Raw genomic sequence first — 27500 nt, 5'->3', positions numbered from 1 at the left:
TTCTTTTGTCTTGGAAACCAATATTATTCAGATAAAAATTGGCAACAGGAAGGGAAACAAGAAGATAATTGCTATCCTTATACTTATGACATACCACTCATTATACACTCACGCAAGCATACTTGTATGTGTATGTACATGTGTGTGTGTATATATATTTTTATTTATATGTATATATATATATATATATATATGAGGCATATAGATGTATATACATGTGTTTGATTACACTCTGAACAAATGTTGACCTGACATAAGGAAGATTAATTTACCTGTTGATGCTTATGTGTCTGTGCACATGCATGTATGTGTGTGTGTGTATATATATATATATATATACATGCACATACATACATACATACATACATACACACACACATACAAATATGCATGCATGTATAGATTTGTATTAGCATACACTAATAAGTATATTTGTGCTGTATTAAAACATATGACTGGAAAATGTCTACAACTATTTCTCATTGTCCATGTGTGTGTGTGTGTGTGTATGTGTGTGTGTGTGTGTGTGTGTGTGTGTGTGTGTGCATGTGTGTGTGTGCGTGTTTGTGTGTGTGTGTACTGGTTGATTTTTTGGGGAGAGGGATTCACCGGAGAAGATTCTATCCTGGAAGAGGGTCAAAGTTGAAATCCAAATTTTCATTCAAGCTGAGTTCATGCTGGATGACAGCCGCTACATCACATTCTAAGTTAGTGCTACTCCACAGCATTTCATAGTCAATGTCACAAGGATAGGTGCTTGGTTGACAGGAGACCACTGAGGAGTTGACAACGTCACTGTGCACATTGTCAAAGTCTAAATTATTGGTGTTAAGGACTCTCGATTGAATGGCTGATAAGTTTCCTCCGATCTGGGGCATGTGGGCTCTCATTCCTCCATTTAAGCAGTTAGCTAGGGCATTCGTGCCCCTTAAACTACCGGCTGTGTTGCCCAATCGGCAATCTGATATTGACGTAGTTGTTATGTTGTTGGAGGCAAGTAAGCAGGCTAAGTTGTTGTCCCCATAGGACGATGATTGTGACTGTGATGATGACGACGATGATGATGATGTTTGAGACGAAATATTGTTACCGAATATGTCTCTTCCGTACGAAGTGTAAGGCTGGGTTACTGCAGCGTTAGTGTGGGCTCGCAATGGCTGTGCATTGTGCATGAGTGCTGCACGCAAGATCGAGTTAGTTGGGGGTGAGTGCATTTGCTGTTGCAGTAAATTCGAGGTACCAATCTTTGACTGAGCTGAGGTCTGTTGATGATGGATTGACAAGTTGCTTTGAGACTGTGGCTGCTGCTGCTGCTGCTGCTGCTTCTGTTGTTGTTGTTGCTGTTGTTGTTGCTGCTGTTGCTGTTGTTGTTGCTGCTGTTGCTGCTGCTGCACCTGTGCCACTTTAGAAATTGACTGAGAGTAACCGCTGTGAATTGCAACACCAGAAGAAGCAACGACAGATGCAGACACTGCACCGAGAGCCAGTTGCTTCTTATCAAGTCCTGCAGTATTTGTTGCAATATTGCACGGGTGCACTTGAGTGTGTGAAATTGCTATGGTATGAAGCTGCACTTGTGGCTGATCTTGCAGATGCATTTGGGATGCAGTCTGGGGCCTTGATTGACTTTGCTGAATTTGTTGCTGTTGTTGTTGCTGTTGCTGTTGCTGCTGCTGCTGTTGCTGTTGTACAGCAGCGGCGGCAAGTTGTGCTGCATCCTGGAGACTGGCATTCAGCTGATTCGGTGTCTCCGTGTTGACTATTGACTTCAAGATAGAATCGGATTGGCCGTAGATGTCCAGTCCATTCTGTAATGTGTTCAAACTGACACCGCTGTAGCTGTCATGGCCAGACAGAGAGAGCGCATCCAAGGCAGTCAGTTGATTCTGTGGACTGGTCTGCTGTGATTGCACTTGTTTGTTGGACTGCTGTGACTGCGAACTGGTGCGGATGTGTTCTGAATAGGGTGGCGGCGGTGGTGGGGGTGGCGGCGGAGGGGGTGGCGGGGGAGGGGGTGGAGGCGGGGCAGACGGCCCGTTGTAGCTGCTGAATTGGTTGTACGAGGTTGCCTGCGTGGCACTGGCGGCGGCCGTCGTGTACCTCCTCACCGAACCGCCCGACAGCATGTGTTGATGGTGAAGCCCCTCGTCGGTCAGATTCATACTGCCTGGCAAGGAATCGACTAGCTGGTCGGCGTAGCTATCAATAGATGGACCCTCGGTTTCCATCTCAGCGTTCCAAGGAATAGGAGACATAGGTGGCACCTGATTATCATGGAGGTCAGGCTCAACCACAGCTTGTATCGGAGAGAGACGACCACAGCTGCTGGCGTTAGAGCTGGCACGGGGCCGAAAATCAAAATCTGGACTGAGCTGGAAGCCTGGCACTGGAGAATCGGTCAACAAGTCGCCATCGCTACTTGTTGTTGGACTGTTTCCACCTTGTTCCAGAGCTCGTAGTTGGTCAGCTTTCTTTTTGGCACGGTTCTTCTTCTTCTCGTAGACTTTGGTCTCCATACTGCCAGCACGGCGCCGTGGAGACTTACCTGGTTTTGCGTCGGGGTTAATGACCCACCAGGAACTCTTGCCCGAACCCTCGTTGGGGACTCGCATGAATCTGTTATGTAGGGACAAGTTGTGACGAATTGAGTTCTGCAAAAGAAAAAATATAAAAAGCATATTAGAACAACAAAAAACAATGAGTGGGAAATGAAAATTCAACATAAATAATAATAATAATAATCCTTTCTGCTATAGGCACAACGCCTGAAATTTTGGGGGAGGGGACTAGTCAATTAAATCAAACCCCAGTATTTCACTGGTACTTAATTTATCAACCCCAAAAAGATGAAAGTTGACTTTGGCAGAATTTGAACTCAGAATATAAAGATAGACGAAATGCCACGAAACATTTTGCCTGGCATGCTAACGACTCTGCCAGCTCACTGCCTTAATAATAATAATAATCATAAATTCAACATAAATAATAACAATAATTATAACAACAATAACAACAATGACAACTTCTATCAGAGATACAAAGCACCAAATTTGGTCATAAAGTCAGTGAATTATATCAGGCTCTTTATTCAAGTGGTTCTCCATGTAAGTGCTCCTGGTGGGATGATAAGCAAAGTTGACAACAGCAAAATTTGAAACCAGAATGGATACAGCAGTAACTAGATGCCACAGTGTCTACTGATTCTGCCAATCTCCCACCCAAACGACAACAATAACAACAGCAAATAAAAACACACGGAAAAAAGAAAACGAAAATAAAAGCCCCACATGCACACTGATAGACATTGCAATCCTGACTGAAATATTGTCCCAAGTGGGAAAAAATCAGTCAAAATATAAGGATTTTGTTATTTGACGATTTGAAATGAGAGGTATGAAAGTGAAAATGGTACAGGTGGCACATTAAGGTATGAAAAATAAATTAACAAGCATGGCTGTGTGGTAGGAAGCTTGCTTCCCAACCACATGGTTCTGGGTTCAATCCCACTGCGGAAACTAAAAGAAGCCTATCATGTGTACACACACAAACACACACACACACATATCCACTGAACTCAACATGCTTTTCTTATTCTCTCTCTGTTTATTTCCTATTATTCCTTTTTGTTGAAGGGCGTAGGCTCGAAGCGTAAAAGACTTTTCCATTTTTCCTGAGTGTCAAACTAATACACTTGCTTGTTGTTCCTACATCTGCCTTCATCTTTTGTTTTTCTATAAATTTCAAGTATGAATTTATGTGCATATTCCAGCTCCTCTCACTTCTTTGGAGTAGAGTGCATATAATTTTTGAAACATATGTCGGAATTAAAGGAACTTATTGATTATATGCGTTTTGCTCCATTTATTATTATTCTTCATATCTACTCAAAATACATCACTTTAACTTGGTATTTCTACCTATTAACCGGGCATGATATCCCAGTTTTTGTGATTTTTGTTGCCCTGGTAACTATTAACATATTTGCATCATTGAAGTTTTTTCAACCGAGATGATATTAATATATACATAAATCTCTCTCTCTCTCTCTATATATATATATATTATGTATATATATTATGTATATATATTGTGTACATATGTATATATATATATATATATATATATATATATATATATATATATACTATGTATGTATATATATATATATATATATATATATATATATATATATATACTATGTATGTATATGTATATATATATATATATATATATATATATATATATATATATACACACACACACACACACACACACACACATACACATGGTGTAATTCTGTTTCAGTGAGGAACAGAATTATACTATGAGACACGGATATACAAAAACCAAGGAGAAATAAACAGACACACAGACAGACAGAACCAGAATACTTACTTATTCACATATGTAGTATAAGAAAATCTATCCTTCCTCATGCACCACTTTACACACACACACACACACCATATATACTGGCTCCTCCCCTCTTCAACCCACCCCCCTTTTCTGTTATTTAATTTCCTTTCATGCATTAGGAGCCGGAAATAACAAGTGTTTGCCGAGAAAGCTGGTATTATTAAAATATAAGACAAAGATATTCCACCACATAGCTTTGTGACACTGAAAGCTCTGATATCTCTTCTATCTTGGGGCCATGCTGGGGCACCGCCTTGGACGATTCTAGTCAAACAAATTGACCTCAGTACCTTTTTTTTGTTTCCTTTAAAGCCTGGAATTTATTCTATCGATCTTTTTCCCTGAACTGCTAGGTTATGGGGATGTAAATATACCAACACTGGTTGTCAAGCAGTGATGGGGTACAAATACAAAGACACACACATGTAAAACACCCTTTCTTCCCATCCCTGAGCGTCTTTTAATACTTTGCATGTACCACATCCTTGTGTTGTTGTCTTTTACTTGTGTTTTGTCTTTGTTTTTTGGGATTAATTATAGATATATATATAATATATATATAATGGACTTCTTCCAGTTCCCAAAGCTACTCACAGGACTCTGGTTGGCCGTAGTAGAAGACACTTATCCAAAGTGCCACCTAGTGGGACTTAGCCTGGAACCATGTAGTTGGGAAACAAACTTTTTACCGCACAGCCACACCTGTGCCTGTCCACGAGTGGCACACGTGCCAGTGGAGCGCTAACAGTGCCATCTGAGTGGGATCATTGCCAGATCAGTGGTCTTGCTTCTGTGCCGGGAGCACATAAAAAGCACCATTTGAGCATGATCGTTTCCAGCTTCCCCTTCCTGGCACTTGTGCCAGTGGCATGTGAACAAAGCATTGGATTGACTCCTGTGCAGGTGGCACGTATATATCAGGTAGGTGCAGGTGGCACATCATCATCATCATCATTTAATGTCCGCTTTCCATGCTAGCATGGGTTGGACGATTTGACTGAGGACTGGCGAACCAGATGGTTACACCAGACTCCAATCTGATCTGGCAGAGTTTCTACAGCTGGATGCCCTTCCTAACGCCAACCACTCCAAGAGTGCACGTATATATATATATATATATATATATCAGGCATGTGCCAGCAGTAATTAGGGTGGGCAGTTGGTGACCTTTATGTAGTAAAACACACAAAAAATAAGAGAAACACAAGTGTGTGACTGAGTTGAAGGCAGATTTACTTCTGCCTTTATAGTACATAAAGAAAACATTGTTGTAGAAATGTACACAGCACATGTACTACAGCAGTATTGTGCATAGCTTAAATACTGAGAATGAAATGCAGGGGTGAATTATGCCAATCTAATCTACAAAACAATAAAATATTTTGCATTTTATGCATAGTAATCAGAGGTAATCAGAGTAACCTTCATAATTTTATTGAATTAGGTACATAAACGGAAAATGTTGCTATCAATCTATTTTATTCAAGGCAGGCAGTGCCTACCCTGCCTACCTAAGCAGCATGTCCCTGATGTATAACATCATCATCATCATTTAGCATCCATTTTTCATGCTGGCATGGGTTGGACGGCTTGACTAGGGTCTGGAAAGCCAATGGCTACACCAGGTTCCAATCTGATCTAGCAATGTTTCTACAGCTGGATACCCTTCCTAACATCAACCACTCCGAGAGTGTAGTAGGTGCTTTTTATGTGCCACTGACACAGGAGCCAGTCAGGCGGGCTTGGCATCGATCATGCTCAGATAGTGCTTTTTACATGCCACTGGTACGGGGGCCAGTCAGGGGGTACTGGCATCAACCACATTTGGTTGGCGTTTTTTGTATGCCACCGACACGAGATCCAGTCAAGGGGTACTGGCAGCGGCCACGTTCAGTTGGTGCATCAACCACGTTCAGATGGTGCTTTTTACGTGCCACCAACATGGGAGCCAGTCATGGGGTACTGGCCACAGCTAAGATATTGGTTTTATATGACTCAACAGGTCTTCTCAAGCATATCATATCGCACAACGCATCAGGGATACTCTTAACTGGGCCAGACATGCATGGCTGCAATCTCACTTTAGTTGCCAGGTCTTCTCAATCAAAGGTCTCGGTCTTTTGTCATTTCCTCTGTGAGGCCCAATGTTCGAAGGTCATGCTTCATCACCTCATCCCATGTCTTCCTGGTCTACCGCTTCCACAGGTTCCTTCCACAGTTAGAGATCAGCACTTCCTCACACAACTGTCTTCATCCATACATAACAGTCATCTGTTTTGACTTGGTTTCTATGGTTTGATGCCCTTCCTAATGCCAACCAATTCACAGAGTGTAGTGGGTGCCTTAAAGGTGTCACTGGCACTGACCATATCTATAATTTGATTCAGCTTGTCATACATATATACATATAAATATATATGTTGAGTAATGACTGAAAGAATAGAATCATGAATATAAATGACTGAAACGGGGTTCTTCCAAAGGGTTTCTGGAGTGATGTTACTCAACAGGGTGCATGGTTCAGCAATCAAGTGGTCTCTCCAGGTGGAGCTGCTACTTCTCTGCACTGAGAGGCCACAGCTCTGGTGCTATAGACAAGTGATTAGAATGGCACAGGAAAGAATTGCAAGACAGATTCTTCAAACTGAGTCACCTTGTTGGAGACTCAGGAAGTAGACCAAGAATGAGATGATTGGATAATATCCACAGTCTTAGTTGGTCACACTTGGGAATCCAACCATGAAGTGTAATGATGGTTGCTTTTGATAGGACTCTATGGAGGAGGTGCCTAAGGGCTCTACTCCTACAATCAACCTCCCCCACGCCAGGAATAGTGGGTGGAGTGCAAGGATGGGTGGGATATATCGATATACATATACAACAGGCTTCTTTCACTCCGCCTTGGCGTATACTTCCACTGTGTCTGATACTTCTATTAGTTTTTTCTGATATCTTCTCTATCACCCCATCGAAGTCAACTTTGCCTTTTATCCTTTTAGGGTTGATAAATTAAGTATCAGTTGTGTACTGGGGTCAATCTAATTGATTGACCCCCTCTCCAAAAATTTCGGGCCATGTGCCTAAAGTAGAAAAGAATATCTTTTCTGTCACTATAAGGCAGCAATCTAGCAGAGTGATTAACATGTGATTAGCAGAGTGATTAGCATGGGATTAACAGAGTGATTAGCATGTAATTAGCAGAGTGATTAGCATGCCAGGCAAAATGCTTAGCAGCATTTTATCCATCCTCATATTCTGAGTCTAAACTCTACCGAGGTCAACTTTGCCTTACATCCTTTCAGGGTCGATAAAATAAGTACCAGTTGAATACTGGGGGTTGACCTAATCGACTTACCCACCTCCTCTGAGCTTGCTGGCCTTGTGCCAAAATTTGAAAGCAATATCTCTATCACTATAAACAATATTCACCGGCCTTTTATCTCATACTTGTTTCAGTTATTAGACACCTTGAAGAATTTTCAGATGAATGAATCAACCCCAGATCTTATTTTTATATTTTTTTAAAGCCTGGTACTTATTCTATCAGTCTCTTTTGCCAAACTGCTAGGTTACAGGGATGTAAGCACACCAACACTGGTTGTCAAGCGATGGGCAAACACAGACTCACACACACATACGCCAGACTTCTTTCAGTTGCCCAAGATACCACGCTGTGTGACTGAACCCAGAACCATGTGATTGAGAAGCAAGCTTCTTATCACACAACCACACTGGCACCTTACATATATATATATATATATATATATATATATATACAGGCTTCTTTCAGTTTCCATCAACAAAATCTACTCACAAGGCTTTGATCAGTCTGGAGCTATAGTAGAAGACAATTGCACAAGGTAGCATGCAGGGCAACTGAGCCCAAAACTATGTTGTTGTAAAGTAAACGTCTTACCATATAGCCATGTCTGTAGGTAGGTGTGTGTGTGTGTGTGTGTGTGTGTGTGTGTTTGTGTGTGTATGCAAACATGCCTTTCATCATGTCTAGGGTCATTAAAATGAATTATTAGATGAATATCATGACAAATTATTCCTTTATTCCTGTACCCCAAATGTTAAATATGGGTCTAACAAAATCATAATTATTTCATAATAACAATTAAAACAGTTGTAGTTAAATGAATAAATACCACAGTATATGGTACACTGTATTGAATTACTTCCCCTTACATCAAGAGTCCTTATATCACTAGTGTTAACGTTGCCTCTCAGCTCACCAAAATTTAACTAAGTACCAGTAATATGTCAGGCTTTTTGGTTCAACTCACTATTCTCCACTTGCAGTTTTTTTTTAATCATCCTTTACACGTGCACGCACACACACATACAAAACCATACACACTGATACACAAGGATACTTATGCATATAGCCACACAGTAACATACGCACATTCATACACCTATAAAATATTCATCCACACACACACACGTTAAGACCTGCACATACATACATGAAGGAGTGTAGCGTATACTTTTATCAATTTCCGTCATATCCTATATTACAGTGAAGTGGCTGTTCCGTATGTATGTGTGTGAGGTAGAGTGTGTGCTTTTAAAAATACACGCATATACATATACACACACACTCAAACAAATATGTATGCAGGATGGTAGCTGCATATCAATGAATAAGATTCACACTCACATACGCACGTATTCATAATGCTCCTGTCACATTACATCTCCCTTCTAGGACCTCATCTCTTCAATCATATATACATACATATATATATATATATATATATATATATATATATATATATATATATTTTTCTATTCATTTACTTGTTTCAGTCATTTGACAGCAGCCATGCTGGAGCACCATCTTTAGTCGAACAAACTGACCCCAGGACTTATTCATTGTAAGCCTAGTACTTATTGTATCGGTATATTTTACTGAACTTCTAAGTTACAGGGACATAAACACACCAACATCGGTTGTCAAGTGATGGTGGGTAAACAGACACACGCATTTATATACACACACACACACACACATATATATATATATTTGTATGTATACAACAGGCTTCTTTTGGTTGTCATCTACCAAATCCACTCACAAGGCTTTGGTCAGCCCAAGGCTATAGTAGAAGACACTGGCCCAAGGTGACATGCAGTAGGACTGAACCCGGAACCATGTGGTTGGGAAGCAAGCTTCTTACCACACAGCCACACTGTACCTGTAATTGTAAACTTTGAGCAGTCCAAGGTAGGTAGAAAAAACAACTTAACTTTCAGGAACAATAATTTATTGGCATTAAAGATTGTACGCTTTTCCCATATCAAAGTTTGATAAGCTCAAAGAAGTTTTTATAAGGTTCATGGTTAGCAACTAGAGCAGCAAGTAAAAATCCAAATGGAAGGGGTGGAGTAGGTTAAATCCAGGCTACATATGTTTCTTAGGTAACAGGTCCTCAGAAGTAATGACTATTCAACGAGGGGCACTCTGCTAGTTACTCATCAGGCCAAAGATACCTTAATTTCAAATGATACCTCTAGCAAGTTAACTAGGGATTCCTTAGCAACAATGTAACTTTCATATAACTAAGGTATCTTTGGCCTGAGGAGTAGGTGGCTGAGTACTCCTCATTGAATAATCATTACTTCTGAGGACCTGCTACATAAGAAACATATGTAGCCTGGATTTTACCTTTGCCACTCCCTCAATTTGTATGTGTGTGTGTGTATATATATTTATATATATATATATATATATATATATATATACACACACACACACACACACTCTCCCTGACTACCCTAGTGAAGGTGCATGGTTCAGTAGTAAAAGCATCGGGCATACAATCGTGAGGTTGTGAGTTCGATTCCTGAACAAGACATTTTATTTCATGTTGCTCCAGGCCACTCAGCTGTAGAAATGAATTGCAGCATCACTGGTGTGATGCTGTATCAGCCTTTGACTTTCCCTTGGACATCTGTGACACAGAGAAGGCAGGCTAATATGCATGGGCGACTGTTGGTCTTCCACAAACAACCTTGTCCAGATTTGTGCCTCGGAGAGTAACTTTCTGGGTGCAATCCCATAGTCGTTCATGATCAAAGGGTGTCTTTACCCTTTTTTATTTACCCAAGCTACCCTATTGCCACCCAACACTTCCCCTAATTGTTATGCCATTACCTGCTCTTAACATCTTTAGGATGCTCCCTAATCTTTCCTTCATAGTTCACCACCACTGTTTCTCTCCTCCCCTCTTTTTCTATCCCTTCAACTGCCCACCCCTCCATCTCGGACACTTACATGGCACTCACACTTTACTCATTCTCCTCTTCCCACCTTTCTGGCACTCCCCACCATCTCTTTCAACTCCCTCACCGTCTGACTCCTTCTCCACCACAGCTTCACTACCCCCTCAGCATCCCTTCCCATTTTCCTCCTTTGGCCTCCCTTCAGCAAAAACTCACACTGCTCTTTCCTTCAATGGCTCTCTCTCAGGAGTCCTCTCCACTCTAGGCTGTTAATCTCTTTCTGTACTCTTCCTCTGAGACCTTCTGTCCATACAAATTTGCCAATAATCTTTGCATTGCCCAACAATAGGCACAATACACATAAAGTAAAAGATACTTTAAATGGGTCAATAATAAAGCATACACACGCATATGATACCCTCTCCAGGAAGTGCAGACTACGTTTGGAGGAATCACTATGCATATTGTTAAGCAATGAAATGATTATTAACAATTATAGGTGCAGGAGTGGCTGTGTGGTAAGTACCTTGCTTACCAACCACATGGTTCCGGGTTCAGTCCCATTACGTGGCACCTTGGGCAAATGTCTTCTACTATAGCCTCAGGCCAACCAAAGCCTTATGAGTGGATTTGGTAAACGGAAACTGAATGAAGACCGTCGTATATACATATATATATATAAATATGTCTGTGTTTGTCCCCCACACCATCGCTTGACAACCGATGCTGGTGTGTTTATGTACCCGTAACTTAGTGGTTCGGCGAAAGAGACTGATAGAATAAGTACTACGCTTACAAAGAATAAGTCCTGGGGTCAATTTCTTTGACTAAAGGCAGTGATCCAGCATGGCCGCAGTCAAATGACTGAAACAAGTAAAAGGGTAATTATTCAGAAAGATTAATAACATGCCAGCACAAGATCAAATGTACCTTTTTACAATATAATAGGGGCAATTAATTAATTATGGATTACCTAGCATAACAGCCAACCAATCAAATCTATCCTTCAGTGAAAACACCCTGGTATAACGTTAAGGATATGTACTATGGAGTTACTTTCTGGGCCTACTGTATTTTTTGAAGTGGATGGTATACCCATTGGTATAGTGTCTGGAATGTATTTATGACTGTTGCAAAATACATTTTTCTGAATGAGGAACGGATCAGCCATGTATGTTGAGGAAATAGAATATATGCAAATCAGATTGTAGAGCATAATTAAATGTTATAGATTGTTTATTCAGTTATTAGGTGTAGGCATGGCTGTATGATAAGAAGCTTGCTTCCCAACCACATGGTACTGGGTTCAGTCCCACTGGGTGGCACCTTGGGTAAGTGTCTTTTACTAAAGCCTTGGGCCAATGGAGGCCTTGTGAGTGGATGTGGTAGATGGAAACTGGAAGAAGCCCATCATATATATATATTGGCAAGGTTGCAAAAGCAATGAAAATTTTGGAAGAAAAATATATAAATAATAAATGAGTGGAAATCGAACCAATGAGTGTGTCAGATAATAAGGTATTAAAATAATATGACATAATTCACTTGAACACACAAATTCACATAAAGAATCTTGCAAACCAGACACAAAAACAAAGTATATATATGTGTGTGTGTGTATCATTGTGTTTGTTTGTCCCCCACCAATGCTTGACAACTAGTATCGATGTGCTTATGTCCCCGTAACCTAGTGGTTCAGCAAAAGAGACCAATAGAATAAGTACTAGGCTTTAAAAAATAAGTCCTGGGTTCGATTTGTTCAACTAAATCCCTTCAAGGTGGTGCTCCAGCATGGCCATAGTCAAATGACTGAAACAAGTAATACTGACCATGCCATTATTGCTTGAATAAAATGTAAACTGTGTTATCGATATTCTTATACGGTGTTATTGATATCCATATTGTATCTTACTGTAAGAAAACTCCCATGCATTTGTGCATATAACCACCACCCACATGAAGACCTTACTTTGTGTATATCCATGTATATTTCTCGGTGCAGGAGTGTATGTCAGTGTGTCTATGAGGCCATGTATGATTGTATGTCTCTATACATGTGCCTACATGAATATATAAATCATCAACATCATCATCGTTTAATGTCCGCTTTCCATGCTAGCATGGGTTGGACGATTTGACTGAGGACTGGTGGAACCCGAAGGCTACACCAGCTCCAATCTGATTTGGCAGAGTTTCTGCAGCTGGATGCCCTTCCTAACGCCAACCACTCCGAGAGTGTAGTAGGTACTTTTACGTGTCACCGGGACGAAGGCCAGTCAGGCGATACTGGCAATGGCCATGCTCAAAATGGTGTATTTTATGTGCCATACATAAATACATTAAGTGGTTACCCTGGGTAATGGAAGTCAAATTATATATCAACATGAAATGGCCACCACAGCCTGCTGGTTCTTGGGCATCTGTAAGATGGAAGTGAGGGGAGTGATTATCTTTTTGTATTTATCCATAAAACACCATAGTCCAGTTAGCAAATTCTAATTAACTGCTCAAATGTGCCACTGTATTTTTGTCTAGCCAGTCTCTGAAGATTGTCTCATCTTTCTATGACTTTATTTAATGATATATCTTTATGAAACTAAGAACAATTCACTGTATACCTAACACAACAATTATTTTTCTAATTTTTTCATTCTTATACACCTTCTCCCCAAGTTCCATTCCGACTGATTGGTCATAAGGCAAACTGGTCGCATGTCAGATTTATATTTTTCAACACAATTTTCATTCAAACACAACTGAGGCTTGAAAGTGACTGAGTGAGAGACTGGCAGGCAGTGCGATGCCTGGGTCTGAGGGAGGCATGTGTTGCCAGATGCTGCCATTGTTATCGTACACACAGCTGCCCAACATCTGAAAATTAATTTTTTATTTCTTTATTTTTTTGTGGTCGTAAGCTGCATAGATCATAAGTCAAGGAGAAGGTGTATATGTTTTATTTATGATTAACTATACATAGGTCCATTATCTATATAAAACATGAACTGTACCCATTCCACATCATTCCAAACCACAAAACCCTGTATGCAACAAGCTTCAGGCAATAAAATGTAGTGAAAATGAAATGAATCTGAGTTTATTTGAGTGAGGTACTTTTGAAAAGCCACCTGACAGGACACATTTGCACCGAAGGATGCATCGCAACCAGTTGTCCAGAATCTCATCCATCAGAGACCAATGCAAAGATGGGTTGAAATGATTGTGACTAATAAAGAATTTTGTGAATTCCATTTTGTCTTTCTCTCGTTTGTTATATATGGGGAACAGCTTTTGCTTCAGACATTCATTGAAAACAAGACTTCTAGTTTTACTTGGGTCTAAAGAGATTACATTTGTCAAAGAAAATCTGTCCAACCCATACCAGCAAAGAAAAATAGATGTAAAATGCTGATGACACTTATTAATAATGTAGCTTCAAAATTTTGATGATTAGATTCTTTTATTCATTTACTTGTTTCAGTAATCAGAGTGTGGCCATGCTGGGGCACTGCTTTGAAGAAATTTAGTTGAATTAATCGACCCTGGTACTTCTTATTTTTAAAACCTGGTACTTATTCTATTGGTCTCTTTTGGCAAACTGCTAAGTTATGTGGACGTAAACACAAGAGACACACACAGAAATATACATACATACATACATACACACACACGCACACACAAAATTAATATTAACACCAAGTTGCAATGCTTCACCAAAACGGAGAGTTATAATTGTCGCTAAATGTGACTAGGGTGTTAAAGAACACCTACATTGCTAGAAATAAGAGCTAAAATGCCCTAATGCTGTATTTAATGCACATGCAAACAGATACACTAACAGGGACCATAATATATATATATATATATATATATATATATAGTGAAATGATGCAGTTTTTTTTATACCTCTTTTATTTTTCAAGATTAAGATAAACAAAGTTCTATTTTAATCTAAAATATACCCTCCTGCATTTTCTACAATGCCTTTCCATCTATCTGGTAGACTTGCAAGGCTTCTCTTCTAAAATTCACTTGTCCATGACAAAAAATACTCCTTCAATACTGTTCTGAGCTTGTCTTCAGAATTCATATTTTTTCTGTCCAAATGCTTTTGAAGACTGTGGAATAAATGATAATCAGATGGGGCAATGTCTGGCAAATATGGTGGGTGGGGCATCATTTCTCATTCAAACTGCTCCTGCCTTTGGAATGTCATTCTTGCTGTATGTGGTCGAGCATTATCCTGATGGAAGAACACCTTTCGTCTTGAAACCAAAGATGGTTCTTTTTCTTCTTGCGCTGACTTAAGTCACTCAAGCTGCTCGCAGTAGATCTCCTTTATCATTTAGTTTGGGTTTAAAAGTTCAAAGTGGACTAAACCTTTCATGTCCCACCAAACAGATAACAACACCTTACACGGGTGAAGACCTTCTTTAGCTTAGGGTGCCAGTGTTTCTCCTTTCCCTACCCATTGTCTTTGGTGCTTGACATTTTTATAGAGAACCCATTTCTCATCACCAGTCACTATTTGGTAAAAAAAAAAGGTTCATTCGTGAGACATGACAGCAAAGAAGAGCATATATTCACTCTCTGCATGCAATTAGATGTGGAAAATTTGTGAGAAACCCATTGACAGAATTTGTTCAGCTTTCAAATGGCACGCAGATGTCAATGAATGGTTGAATGACCAAATCCAAACTTCTCTGCTAGTTCCCCAACAGTTAAGATTGGATTTTGTTCCACCAGGGTTTGCAGGGCATCCTTGATGAGCTCTACAGATCTTCAAGGATGAGGCTCATCTTCTAGGCTGTAGTTTCCAGCTCAGAATGTCAGGAACCACCGTTGACACTGGATTATGCTTATTGTCCAATCCCCATATTCTACATTAATATTCCTCACACTTTGCATTGCATTGTTGCCTTTATTGAACTCATAAAGAAAAATATGCCGCATATGCGCCTTTGTCACTTCCATTATAGCTTTGAAAAAATAACTGTTTAAATTGAACTACGCTCTTCAAAACTTGCACTAAGAATAAGGACAAGGTAAAATTACTACCTGCTTTTATAGCAAGTTGATGCAGGTAGTTTATCCCATCCCCCTCCAGCTTTTAGTTCATACAATTGAAAAGACTGCATTATTTATGGGATGACCCAATTTATATATACATATATATATCATGGGCTTCTTCCAGTTTCTGCTGACCAAATCCACTCACAAGGTTTTGGTCAACCTAAGGCTATAGTAAAAGACACTTGCCCAAGATGCCATGCAGTGGGACTGAACCCAGAACCATGTAGTTGGGAAGCAAGCTTCTTACCACAGGGTAGGTGTGAGAGGACAGATCTGGTCAGTTTGAACAAAATACCAGTAGGATATTTCAGCTGGATATGACCAGTTTAAATACTTAAGGGTTAAAATGTGTTCATAAACAGGTTAAAGAGATTCCAGTAGTGACCAACACAACTTTATGTAGTTTTTCTTTTTTTTTTCAGAGTGTATTTAGAACTACATCATGCAAGTGAAATATAGAGGACAATTGACTGCTGTTTCTAGTTGGGTGAGTGAGACTAAAGATGCAGCATAGCTAGAAGTGGTTGTGGTGGTGTGTGGGGAGCTATAATACACTCTTAAAATATTGCTTTAGAATCTATTCCCTCTTCTTTTACTGCTTTGAGGATATTTTACTGCTATTTCTAGCAGGTTGAGTGAGACTATAGATCAGTGGTCCTTAACCAGGGCCCATATGACCCTTGGGCGTCCATATAAGATTTTGCTGTTAAAATTTACATGCGATAAATTGTTTATCCTTTTACAATGCACAAAATAGTTTAACAATTATACTCTTACTTTCTCTTTTATTTGTTTCAGTCATTTGACTGCGGCCATGCTGGAGCACCGCCTTTATAATTGACCAAATCGACCCCAGAGGTTATTTTTTGTAAGCCTAGTACTTATTCTAATTGGTCTCTTTTGCCGAACGGCTAAGTTACGGGGACCCAAACACACCAGCATCGATTGTTAAGCGATGCTGGGGGGACAAACAAACATACACACACACACACACATATACATATATATATATATATATATATATATATATATATATATATATATATATATATATATATATATATATATATATATATATGTAAAACAGTTAAAACACATCTGTCAGACAGGACCTTGATGACTGCTATAAAGCAGGAAAGTATGCTAGTCCTTATATATTTAATACTCAATATTTCATATATTCAATAAGACATTCAATACTTCATTTCATTTTACTATATATACTACATATTCCATATTCTATATTAATTTTATAAGAATATGAATAAAACATCAAAAACAGACAGAGTTGGAACTCTTTTGAATAATATATTCCTCTATACACTATCATACAAACCCCTTAATTTTTATATATATATATATATATATATATATATATATATACATATATGACGGGCTTATTCCAGTTTCTATCTACCAAATCCACTCGCAAGGCTTTGGTCAGCCCGAGGCTATAGTAGAAGACACTTGCCCAAGGTGCCACGCAGTGAGACTGAACCCGGGACCATGTGGTTGGTAAGCAAGCTACTTACCACACAGCCACAAGTATGTATACAATTCCTAAGAAATAATTAATTCTAAAAATATAATAGGATGGCTATGGAGGTCCAGTAGAGTAAAATAGGAAACAAGAGGGCCACAGGCAAAAAATGGTTGAGAGCTGTAGATGATGGTGGTGGTGCTTGTGGAGTGAAGAATGATGCACTTTTTAAAAAATTGGTTTAAAATCTGTTTCCTTTTTCTGTTTTGCTTATGTTATTACCAATTACATTCACAGTCGGCAGTAACGTCATTAATTTTCTTTCCAGGAAGAATTAGTTTAAAAAAAAAACAAAAAAAAAACAACAAAAAAAAGCCCCAAATCAGGTCAACAATTATAATCACTTAAAATAAAAACAAGAATCAATTAACAAAAGCTCCCAAAAAATAAATACATAAATAAATAAAAACATTGACCGAAAAAAAAAAAGAATGTTTCTTAAGAAGGAAATTACAATCAAGAAATGACATCAGATGTGACCAGGATGTAAATGGACATGGTTTAGAAGGATTGGCATGGAAGGACTCCCAGATGTCCAGCAGAGATAAAGAGTCTGGAATGGAATGTAGAGAATGGTAGGGTTGTGCTGTGAAGAGTGATGGAATGGTGTCCTACCTCTCCTGACCTAGTGTCTTAGATTTTTAGATTTTGTTGCCAGTAGTTTTAGTAACAAACAGAGATTGCTTTCTCAAGTTCCTCCTCACACTATCCCTAGCTCACACCACTTTCAGAAGTTTTAGGTGTGTGTGTGTGTGTGTGTGTGTGTGTGTGTGTGTGTGTGTGTGTGTGTGTGTGTGTGTGTGTGTGTGTGTGTGTGTGTGTGTGTGTGCGTTGGCTAATGCTACACTGCCTTGTAAATTTGCTACGGTTGGCACAACTCTGTGTGTGTGTGTGTGTGTGTGTGTGTGTGTGTGTGTGTGTATATATATATATATATATATATATATATATATATATATATAAAGGCACAGATGTGACTGTGTGGTAAGTTTGCTTCCCAACCACATGGCTCGAGGTTCAGTCCCACTGCATGGCACCTTGGACAAGTGTCTTCTGCTATAGCTTTGGGCCAATCCAAAGCCTTGTGAGTCGGTTTGGTAGAAAGGAAATTGAAAGAAGCCCATTGTGTGTGTGTGTGTGTGTGTGTGTGTGTGTGTGTGTGTGTGTGTGTGTGTGTGTATCTTTGTGCCTGTGTTTGTCCCTGACCACCGCTTGACAACTAGTGTTGGTGAATTAATATATCCATAACTTAGTGGTTTGGCAAAAGAGACCAATAGAATAAGTACCAGGCTTTAAAAAAAAAGTCAAGTCCTGGGGTTGATTCATTCAACTAAAAAATTATTCAAGGCATTGCTCCAGCATGGCCACAGCCTAACGACTGAAACAAGTAAAAGATTAAAGACATATATAGAAAGAAGCATATTTTTGGTGTCACTTCTGTCATTTTTATCAAAGATGTGTGAGGTAAAAGATTCCTTACTTGAAAAACTAGTAAGGGTTAAGGACAGGAAGAGCATCTCTCTGTAAAACAATGCCTCAAAAATACAATCACTTGGTTTATGCTACCATAGGGTACCACATTCAGTATGTTAGGGGTCATTAAGAAAACTAAGTGTAAATGAATGGCAAGTAAGGGCTTTATAAGCTATGTATAAAGATGCAGTGTGGAGGCGCAATGGCCCAGTGGTTAGGGCAGCGGACTCACGGTCATAGGATCGCGGTTTCGATTCCCAGACCGGGCGTTGTGAGTGTTTATTGAGCGAAAACATCTGAAGCTCCACGATGCTCCGGCAGGGGATGGTGGCAAACCCTGCTGTACTCTTCCACCACAACTTTCTCTCACTCTTACTTCCTGTTTCTGTTGTGCCTGTAATTCAAAGGGTCAGCCTTGTTACACTGTGTCACGCTGAATATCCCTGAGAACTACGTTAAGGGTATACGTGTCTGTGGAGTGCTCAGCCACTTGCACGTTAATTTCACGAGCAGGCTGTTCCGTTGATCGGATCAACTGGAACCCTCGACGTCGTAAGTGACAGAGTGCCAACAACAACAACAAAGATGCAGTAGGTGAGAATCAACAATGATTTCAGTAGCATGAAAGTAAAGAAGACCCACCCCCTGCCCACCACAGCTGAATTCATACAGGTGCTGTTACTACATAAAAAGCACTTAAGTGATGCACCCAGTACAGTCTGTGGAGTGGTAGGTGTTAGAACAGACAATGGAGCCTGATGTGGCCACTGGCCATACCAGCTCCTGACAAACCATCCAACTCATGCCAGTATGGAAAATGACATTAAATTATGATGATGATGATGATGATGATGATGATGATGATGATGATGTAAGAGTCCATCGAGTTTCAGTCCTCAGTCCCCTCCTGTTCATCATAGTCCTCCAGACCATCACAGAGAAGTTTAAGACTGAATGCCCATTGCAACTCCTTTATTTGTAGATGGTATAGTTCACATAGTTGAACCTTATAAGGGAATTAGAGAGGAAATTCTTGGGCTGGAAACTAAACCTAGAGCAGAGAGATCTTACGAGAAGTTTAGCAAAACTAAGGATTTAGTAAGTAGGAAAGAAGACACAACAGTTATCTTCAGAGAAATGGCCTTCCTCAATATGCAGAAAACAAGTAGGTATAAGCACCATTGTTGTTGGCACTCTGTCACTTACAACGTTGAGGGTTCCAGTTGATCCTACCAACGGAACAGCCTGCTCGTAAAATTAACATGCAAGTGGCTGAGCACTCCACAGACACGTGTACCCTTAACATAGTTCTCGGGGATATTCAGCATGACACAGTGTGACAAGGCTGACCCTTTGAATTACAGGCACAACAGAAACAGGAAGTAAGGGTGAGAGAAAGTTGTGGTGAAAGAGTACAGCAGGGTTCGCCACCATTCCCTGCAGGAGCCTCGTGGAGCTTTAGGTGTTTTCGCTCAATAAACACTCACAACGCCCGGTCTGGGAATCGAAACCGCGATCCTATGACCACAAGTCCGCTGCTCTAACCACTGGGCCATTGCGCCTCCACATATAAGCACCATACAGTCTACCTAATGGAAGCTAAAGACACACAAGAGACATAATGGAATCACAGACAGACTAATAAAGAACATTAGCTTCATATGTCAATGATGCATAGGAGCAGTATATACAATGAGTACAGCAATACATTCTCTGAAATGCCTGGATGACTCACTACAAGTAGTTGGTAGCTTTTGTTAGTTGAGAGATATAATAACAAAGGAGGTGGTTGCTCTGAAAGTAAAGTAGCCAGATTAAGAAGAGGGTGGGAAACATTTAGGGAAACTATTAATGCTGTTAGCAACAAAGGTTTTTCCCCCAGAGGCTGAAGGACATGAGGATGTAAAAGATGAGACTGAAGGACATGAGGCTGTAAAAGGACATGAGAAGATGTAAAAAGCACCCATACTGGCGCTATGTAAAAGCACCCCTGCTGGTGCCACATAAAAAAGCATCCAGTTGTAGAAACCATGCAGAAAGAACATGAAGCCTGAACAGCTCTTCAACTGTTCAGCTCATGTCAAACCAGCCAACCCATGCCAGCATGGAAAATGGATGTTAAATGGTGATGATGATGATGAAGAGCAGATTTTGCGATGTTTGTGTTAGAGCTGTGATGTTGTATGGCCGAGAGACATGGGTGTTGAATGCAGAGAATGAGAAGACTGGAAAGAAATGAAGCTAGCATGTCCATTGGACGTGCAGTGTAAGTGTGCATGATATAGTACAAATGCACCAAGAGAAAAGCTGCGAATAAAAGGAATCAGGTGTAGCATGCAAGAAAGAAGACTACAATCATATGGACACAAGATGTGGATGGATAAGGACAGCTGTTTGAAGAAGAGCTGATCATTTAGTGTAGATGGAGCTTGTACAGGAGGGAGAGTCAAGAAGACAAGAAACAGTGTTGAAGACTGATCTCAGAACTTCACAGAAGAGATGACAAAAGGATTAAGGGGAGTGAGGACAAAGAGCCACACCTACCTTGGCAAAACCATGATCTGAAAGTGCTGTGTGTGTGTGTGTGTGTGTGTGTGTGTGTGTGTGTACATGTGCATACCCACACACATACACATGCACAACTGGGCTGTTCACTCAAGTTCTTCCTCAAGACACCCTCACCACCCATCGTCTCTCTGACTGCAGTTCTTACTTGATTCCATTCTACTTAATAACCAAAATCAATTCATTCTTACTTCATCCTTTATCTGTCAGTACTGTTCCTTCCACCCATGTTCCACACAGATATCCCCGCCACCACCAACCCACATGCTGAGCTAAAAACACTTCACTCCCCCCCCCCCTTACCATACATCTATTACTCTCCTTATGCACTACACCTGTCTTTCTCCCCTTCCACTTCCTCATCCAACACAGCAACCTCTCTAATGTGGGTGCCACAATACAATTGTACCCAGTGCATCTAAAAAAACAGATGGTGAAAAGAGGAGCATCAGGTAGTAGAAATCGTGCTAAATATGGAGCGTAAAACTGAGACAATGTTCAATGACTTGTCTTGAAGGCAATAACCTCCAGCAGGAATTAACTTGGATCATGATCACCCGTCCAGCTGGTAAAGCAAACATAAAATGATGATGGGGATGATGATGATGACGACGAGGATGATGCTTTATACATACATACATATCAAGGTTGATGTGAAACAGCAGAAGAACCTGGTCATTCTTACCTAAAATGAGAAAAAAAAACAAAAAAACATTAGTTTCACAGAAGGAGATACAGTTGGGTTGATAAGAAATATTGGTTTCAAATTTTTGCACAAGGCCAGAAATTTTAGGGGCGAGGGTAAGTCAATTACATTGACCCCAGTCTTATTTTAATGACCCCGAAAGGATGAAAGGCAAAGTCAATCCTGGTAGAATTTCAACTCAGACCATTAAGACGGATGAAATGTCATTATGCACTTTGGGAATGGTGGATCTTGAAGCAGTTAAAAAATAAATAAATCACATGCAAATATTATCTGCATGCCATTATTTATACCTTTAACAGCTTCAAGACCCACCATTCCCAAAAGATATATATATATAAATAATAATAAAGGAGTTACGACGCAAAAACGTATATAATTAAATGAACATATTTATCTTCTTCAATATATATTTCAGTGATGATTTTTTGAGTTTACCTACCAATTATTTTTGTTGGTAGTTAATTTATAATATATTGATATTATATAGATATATATATATACATATATATATATATATATATATATATATATATATATATATATATACTATCTTTATCTTATGATATTTACTTTGTTTTAGATTATACTCATTTATTGTGCTTTTAATTATTAATTTTTCTATATGTGATAGTGGATTTTCATCGATGAGTTCTTGAAACTTGGTTCTTTTCCCTAAAACTATATATTTTTTATATATATTATAATCTATAAAGATCAATTTAATTTTAATTTTTTATAAATTGATTTTAATTGAGTTTTTACCCGTAATTTGGGATTTTGTCCCTAATATTATTATTATATATATCATCGTCGTCGTCGTCGTTTAACGTCCGCTTTCCATTATAGCATGGGTTGGACGATTTGACTGAGGACTGGTGAAACCAGATGGCTGCACCAGGCTCCAACCTGATTTGGCAGAGTTTCTACAGCTGGATGCCCTTCCTAACGCCAACCACTCAGAGAGTGTAGTGGGGGCTTTTACGTGTCACCCGCACGAAAATATATATATATATATATATATATATATATATATATATATATATGTATGTATGTATGTATGTATGTATGTATACACAGACAAGATGTTTACATATGTTGTTGTTGTTGTTATATGTGTGTATTCATTCCATTTAGCTAAAAAAAAGAAGAAAAAAAAAAGAAAAAGAGGCATTTCAAAGTATTTAACACTTCCGTGAAAGGCAGCCTAAGACTTGTGATAATTTGTATATATACGATGGTGACAATAACTAATTGTTTTGTGTGTGTGTGTGTGTGTGTGGGTGTGTGTGTGTGTGTGTGTGTGTGTGAGTATGCATATTTCTGAATGTATGTATGTGTACTGATGTGAGTGTATGTGTTGTATTTATATGTATTTCAGTTTTGCGTATAGATGCTGGCATTTGATTGGTCATTTTCTTTTTTTTTTTTTAAACATGTCTACTCAGAACAGTGTCCACTACTGTGAGCTGAAACACTCCTGACCTCAAGTGCTGTACCAGAAATAAACTTTTGTCAGTGATATCCCCTACACATCATATATATATATATATATATATATATATATATATATATATATATATATATATATATATATATATATATATATATATATATATATATATATAATATGTATACGCATGTATGTATGTATATTATTTATTTATTTAATAAAAGTTATATATATAAGTTTATGTGTATATTAATATTATCTCAGTTTAAAAAAAACCTTGACAATATAAATATGTTAATAGTTTCCATGGGCAGCAAAAATCACACAAAAAAACCAGGATATCACACCCATTTTATAGGTAGAGATACCAAGTTAAAGCAATGCATTTTGAGTAGATATATATATATATATATATATATATATATACATATATAATTGCAGTGTGGAAGGTGTTTATAAGCCATTTAAAATAACACACAAAATCCGTTAGATTCACTTCAACATTTAAATTAAATTTAAATGTTGAAGTGAATCTAACGGATTTTGTGTGTTATTTTAAAGGGCTTATAAACACCTTCCACATTGCAATTGTTTTCGTTCCAGCACACGATCTCAGATCAGGTCACTTGCTATGCAAGTGCATCTCCGTAACTATATATATATATATATATATATATATATATATATATATATAAGGCTGCCAAATGAAGTTCATTTGACGAGCCCAATCAAATGCCAGCATCTATACGCAAAACTGAAATACATATAAATACAACACATACACTCACATCAGTACACATACATACATTCAGAAATATGCATACTCACACATAGAGTCATCAAAAATGTTATTAAATAAATAATATAGATAATTCCTACAAAATGTGTTGAGTGCCTCTTTTCTAACATTTGTCCACTCATTCATATACATGTATACATACATAGACAAACAAACAGACAACCAGACAGACATGTGTGTGTGTATGTGTTTATGCAAATGTGAGTACATATTTATATACTACATACTGTAAACAACACAGAAGTCTTGAAACAGACAGCATGGTGAGAGGATTCCCAAACAGCTGTTATATGATAAGTTGGCTCAGGGTAGCAAACTCAGAAGCTGACCAAAGCTGAGATCTAAGGACACATGTGAGAGCAGGTTAACCAAATGCCAGAGAGAACAGCATGGAAAATCTCAGTGAACAAAGGAGTCAAACAGCTCAAACATGAAAACATGCCGGGCCTTGAAGCACCACAGCCCTGCAGCACCTTCCTTGCTTGCAGATTTTGCCACAGAACTTGCTCATCAAACATAGAAAGGGATCAGCATGAGAGAAGCTGCAGGACAAAAACTATGAGTACCTAATTAAGACATTGTCTACTGCTTAGACTGCCTGTAAAGACATATACATATACAGGGTGTCCACAAAGTCTGGGTACATGAGGATTAACACATATTTTAAGAAATTATTATTTCTTATATTTAATTGTTAATGTTATGATTTTATTTACTCCATGTACCCAGACCTTGTGGACACTCTGTAGATATATATATATATATATATATATATATATATATATACTTACATATAAGAGACCAAAGTGTATAGAGAGAGAGAGAGAGAGAGAGAGAGAGAGAGAAAGAGAGAGTACGTGTGTATGTGTGTGTGTGTGTAAGCGTGTTACAGTCCCCAGTCCCCTAGCCTTGACTTCATGTGATAGCTGTAAACGAGTGTCACTGTCATACAAGCAATGTCCGTCATTTCCAACCTTATGTGAAAACATATCTGGTCATGGGGGAATATTGCCTTATTTGGAAACAAGAGAGGGTGGGCAAGAGGTTCCCATCCGATCGATGTCAACATAGAAAAGTGGATGTTAAAACAATGATAATATTATGCACTAAGGGAAATAACTAACCTAATGATACAGATTCTTATACATCAAGTAGATGCTGATGGATTGAATGACACATGTGAAAATATATCCTATATTCAAGTGAAAAATTTGATATTTAATATCAGCCATGGTGACAGCTGTAGATATCTTTTAGTCTTATAAGGCATTGTCAATGAAGCCTAGTCACTCGAAACTAGTTGGGTCAGTAGAGAGATTCTGATGCATCTACACACTGATGCATACATGTATGTGTATGGTGTGTGTGTGTGTGTGTGTGTGTGTGTGTGTGTGTGTGTGTGTGTGTGTGTGTGTAAGTATGGGAGCCCACAGTAAGCAAAAATGAACATTCCTGGCTTTACATATATATGTATATATATGCCCACACACATATACACATCAAATAGCAATGACCTTAGATTGATGTTTGGGTGTGAGTATATATACAAATCTGGATGTCTATGCAGTGTGTGCATGTGTGTAGGTGGGTGTGTGTAAATATAGCAGCGAAAATAAGCAGCAGGTGCTATTTCTAATTGTACATATATATATGTATATATATATATATATCCCAGTGACCTTAGAACAACACAGCAGTGTGTATGTGTGCATGGGTGTATGCATACTCACTCATTCATGGACATGGCAACGACCGTAGAAAAGCAGATTATGAGCACATACTCACTCACACACACACATAAAGATACATATATATTATAAGTAATATACCTTAACAGCAGATTATCAACACACACACACATACACACAATGTGTACACCCTGTAGGATGTAAGAGGCATCTGAGGCAACTAAAAAGGTTGGCACGAAGAAGGGCTTCTGTCTGTCAAGCACTATCTGCCATTCTATGTCAGCATAGTAAACGGACATAAGTTCCACCAAGATGAGACAACAATTGTGCGCACACACACACACACACACACGATGGGTTACTTTTGATGGTGTTAAGCAAGGTATATAGCCATAGGAAGCATGTCAGAGCAGACACAGATATGATACAGTCCTCGGGCCCATTAGATCCTGTCAAAGCATCCACCCCATTCTAGCATGGAACATAATGATGATATGTATAGATATAACATGTGTGTGTGTGTGTGTGTGTGTGTGTGTGTGTGTGTATGCACATACCTTAGTGGTTAGGGTGTTGCATTCACAACTGTGAAACCGTGGGTTCAATTCCCAGACCAGGTGTTGCATTGTGTTTTTGAGCAAAGTACTCTGTGACCATTTCATCATTTGACATGTGGCACATGATGCACCTGTACAGGTAATGTTGATTTGACGGAGGGAGTGAGCTTATGCGTATACAAACATTTGATCCCTATAAACAAATCATCTGTGTGGTTGTTCGGCAAGAAATTGCTGGACCCTCATACATCGTCTGATGACGGGAGAGTCCATGAAATATATATATATATATATATATATACTCTTTTACTCTTTTACTTGTTTCAGTCTTTTGACTGTGGCCATGCTGGAGCACCGCCTTTAGTCGAGCAAATCGACCCCAGGACTTATTCTTTGGAAGCCTAGTACTTATTCTATCGGTCTCTTTTGCCGAACCGCTAAGTTACGGGGACATAAACACACCAGCATCGGTTGTCAAGCGATGTTGGGGGGACAAACACAGACATACAAACACATACACACATACATATTTATATACATATATACGACAGGCTTCTTTCAGTTTCCGTCTACCAAATCCACTCACAAGGCTTTGGTCAGTCCGAGGCTATAGTAGAGGACACTTGCCCAAGATGCCACGCAGTGGGACTGAACCCGGGACTATGTGGTTGGTAAGCAAGCTACTTACCACACAGCCACTCCTACGCCCCTATATATATATATATATATATATATATATATATATATATATATGTATATATATATATATATATATATATATATATATATATATATATATATATATATATATGTATATATATATATATATATATATATATATATATATGAAGGGAGAGAGATAAATAGATAGTAAAAAATTGCACAGAAGGATAACAAAGGAACACACAGAAAAATCCAACAGGAGGAATGGACATGCTTATATATATATATATATATATATATATATATATATATACACACACACACATACATATGTGGGTG

The 27500-nt window shown here is 38.8% G+C and overlaps 1 protein-coding gene across 1 annotated transcript in view; it reads right to left on the bottom strand.

The window, feature by feature from the left end:
* Positions 1–21983, bottom strand: part of LOC106882662 (uncharacterized) — a 22284-nt gene extending 301 nt beyond the window's left edge. Inside the window, exons 1-2 of the mRNA XM_089342345.1 lie at positions 21931–21983; positions 1–2651 (exon numbers count right to left, since the gene is read on the bottom strand). The exon at positions 1–2651 is cut by the window's left edge and continues 301 nt beyond it. Of these exons, the coding sequence (XP_089198471.1) occupies positions 621–2651; positions 21931–21936 (2037 nt within the window). The 5' untranslated portion in view covers positions 21937–21983 and the 3' untranslated portion in view covers positions 1–620. The remainder of the gene's footprint in view (positions 2652–21930) is intronic.
* Positions 21984–27500: the final 5517 nt, after the last annotated feature.

Source organism: Octopus bimaculoides, chromosome 25 (assembly GCF_046866305.1).
Source record: "Octopus bimaculoides isolate indiv1 chromosome 25, ASM4686630v1, whole genome shotgun sequence".
NCBI classification, from domain to species: domain Eukaryota; kingdom Metazoa; phylum Mollusca; class Cephalopoda; order Octopoda; family Octopodidae; genus Octopus; species Octopus bimaculoides.
This window is presented reverse-complemented; position numbering and strand designations above follow the sequence as displayed.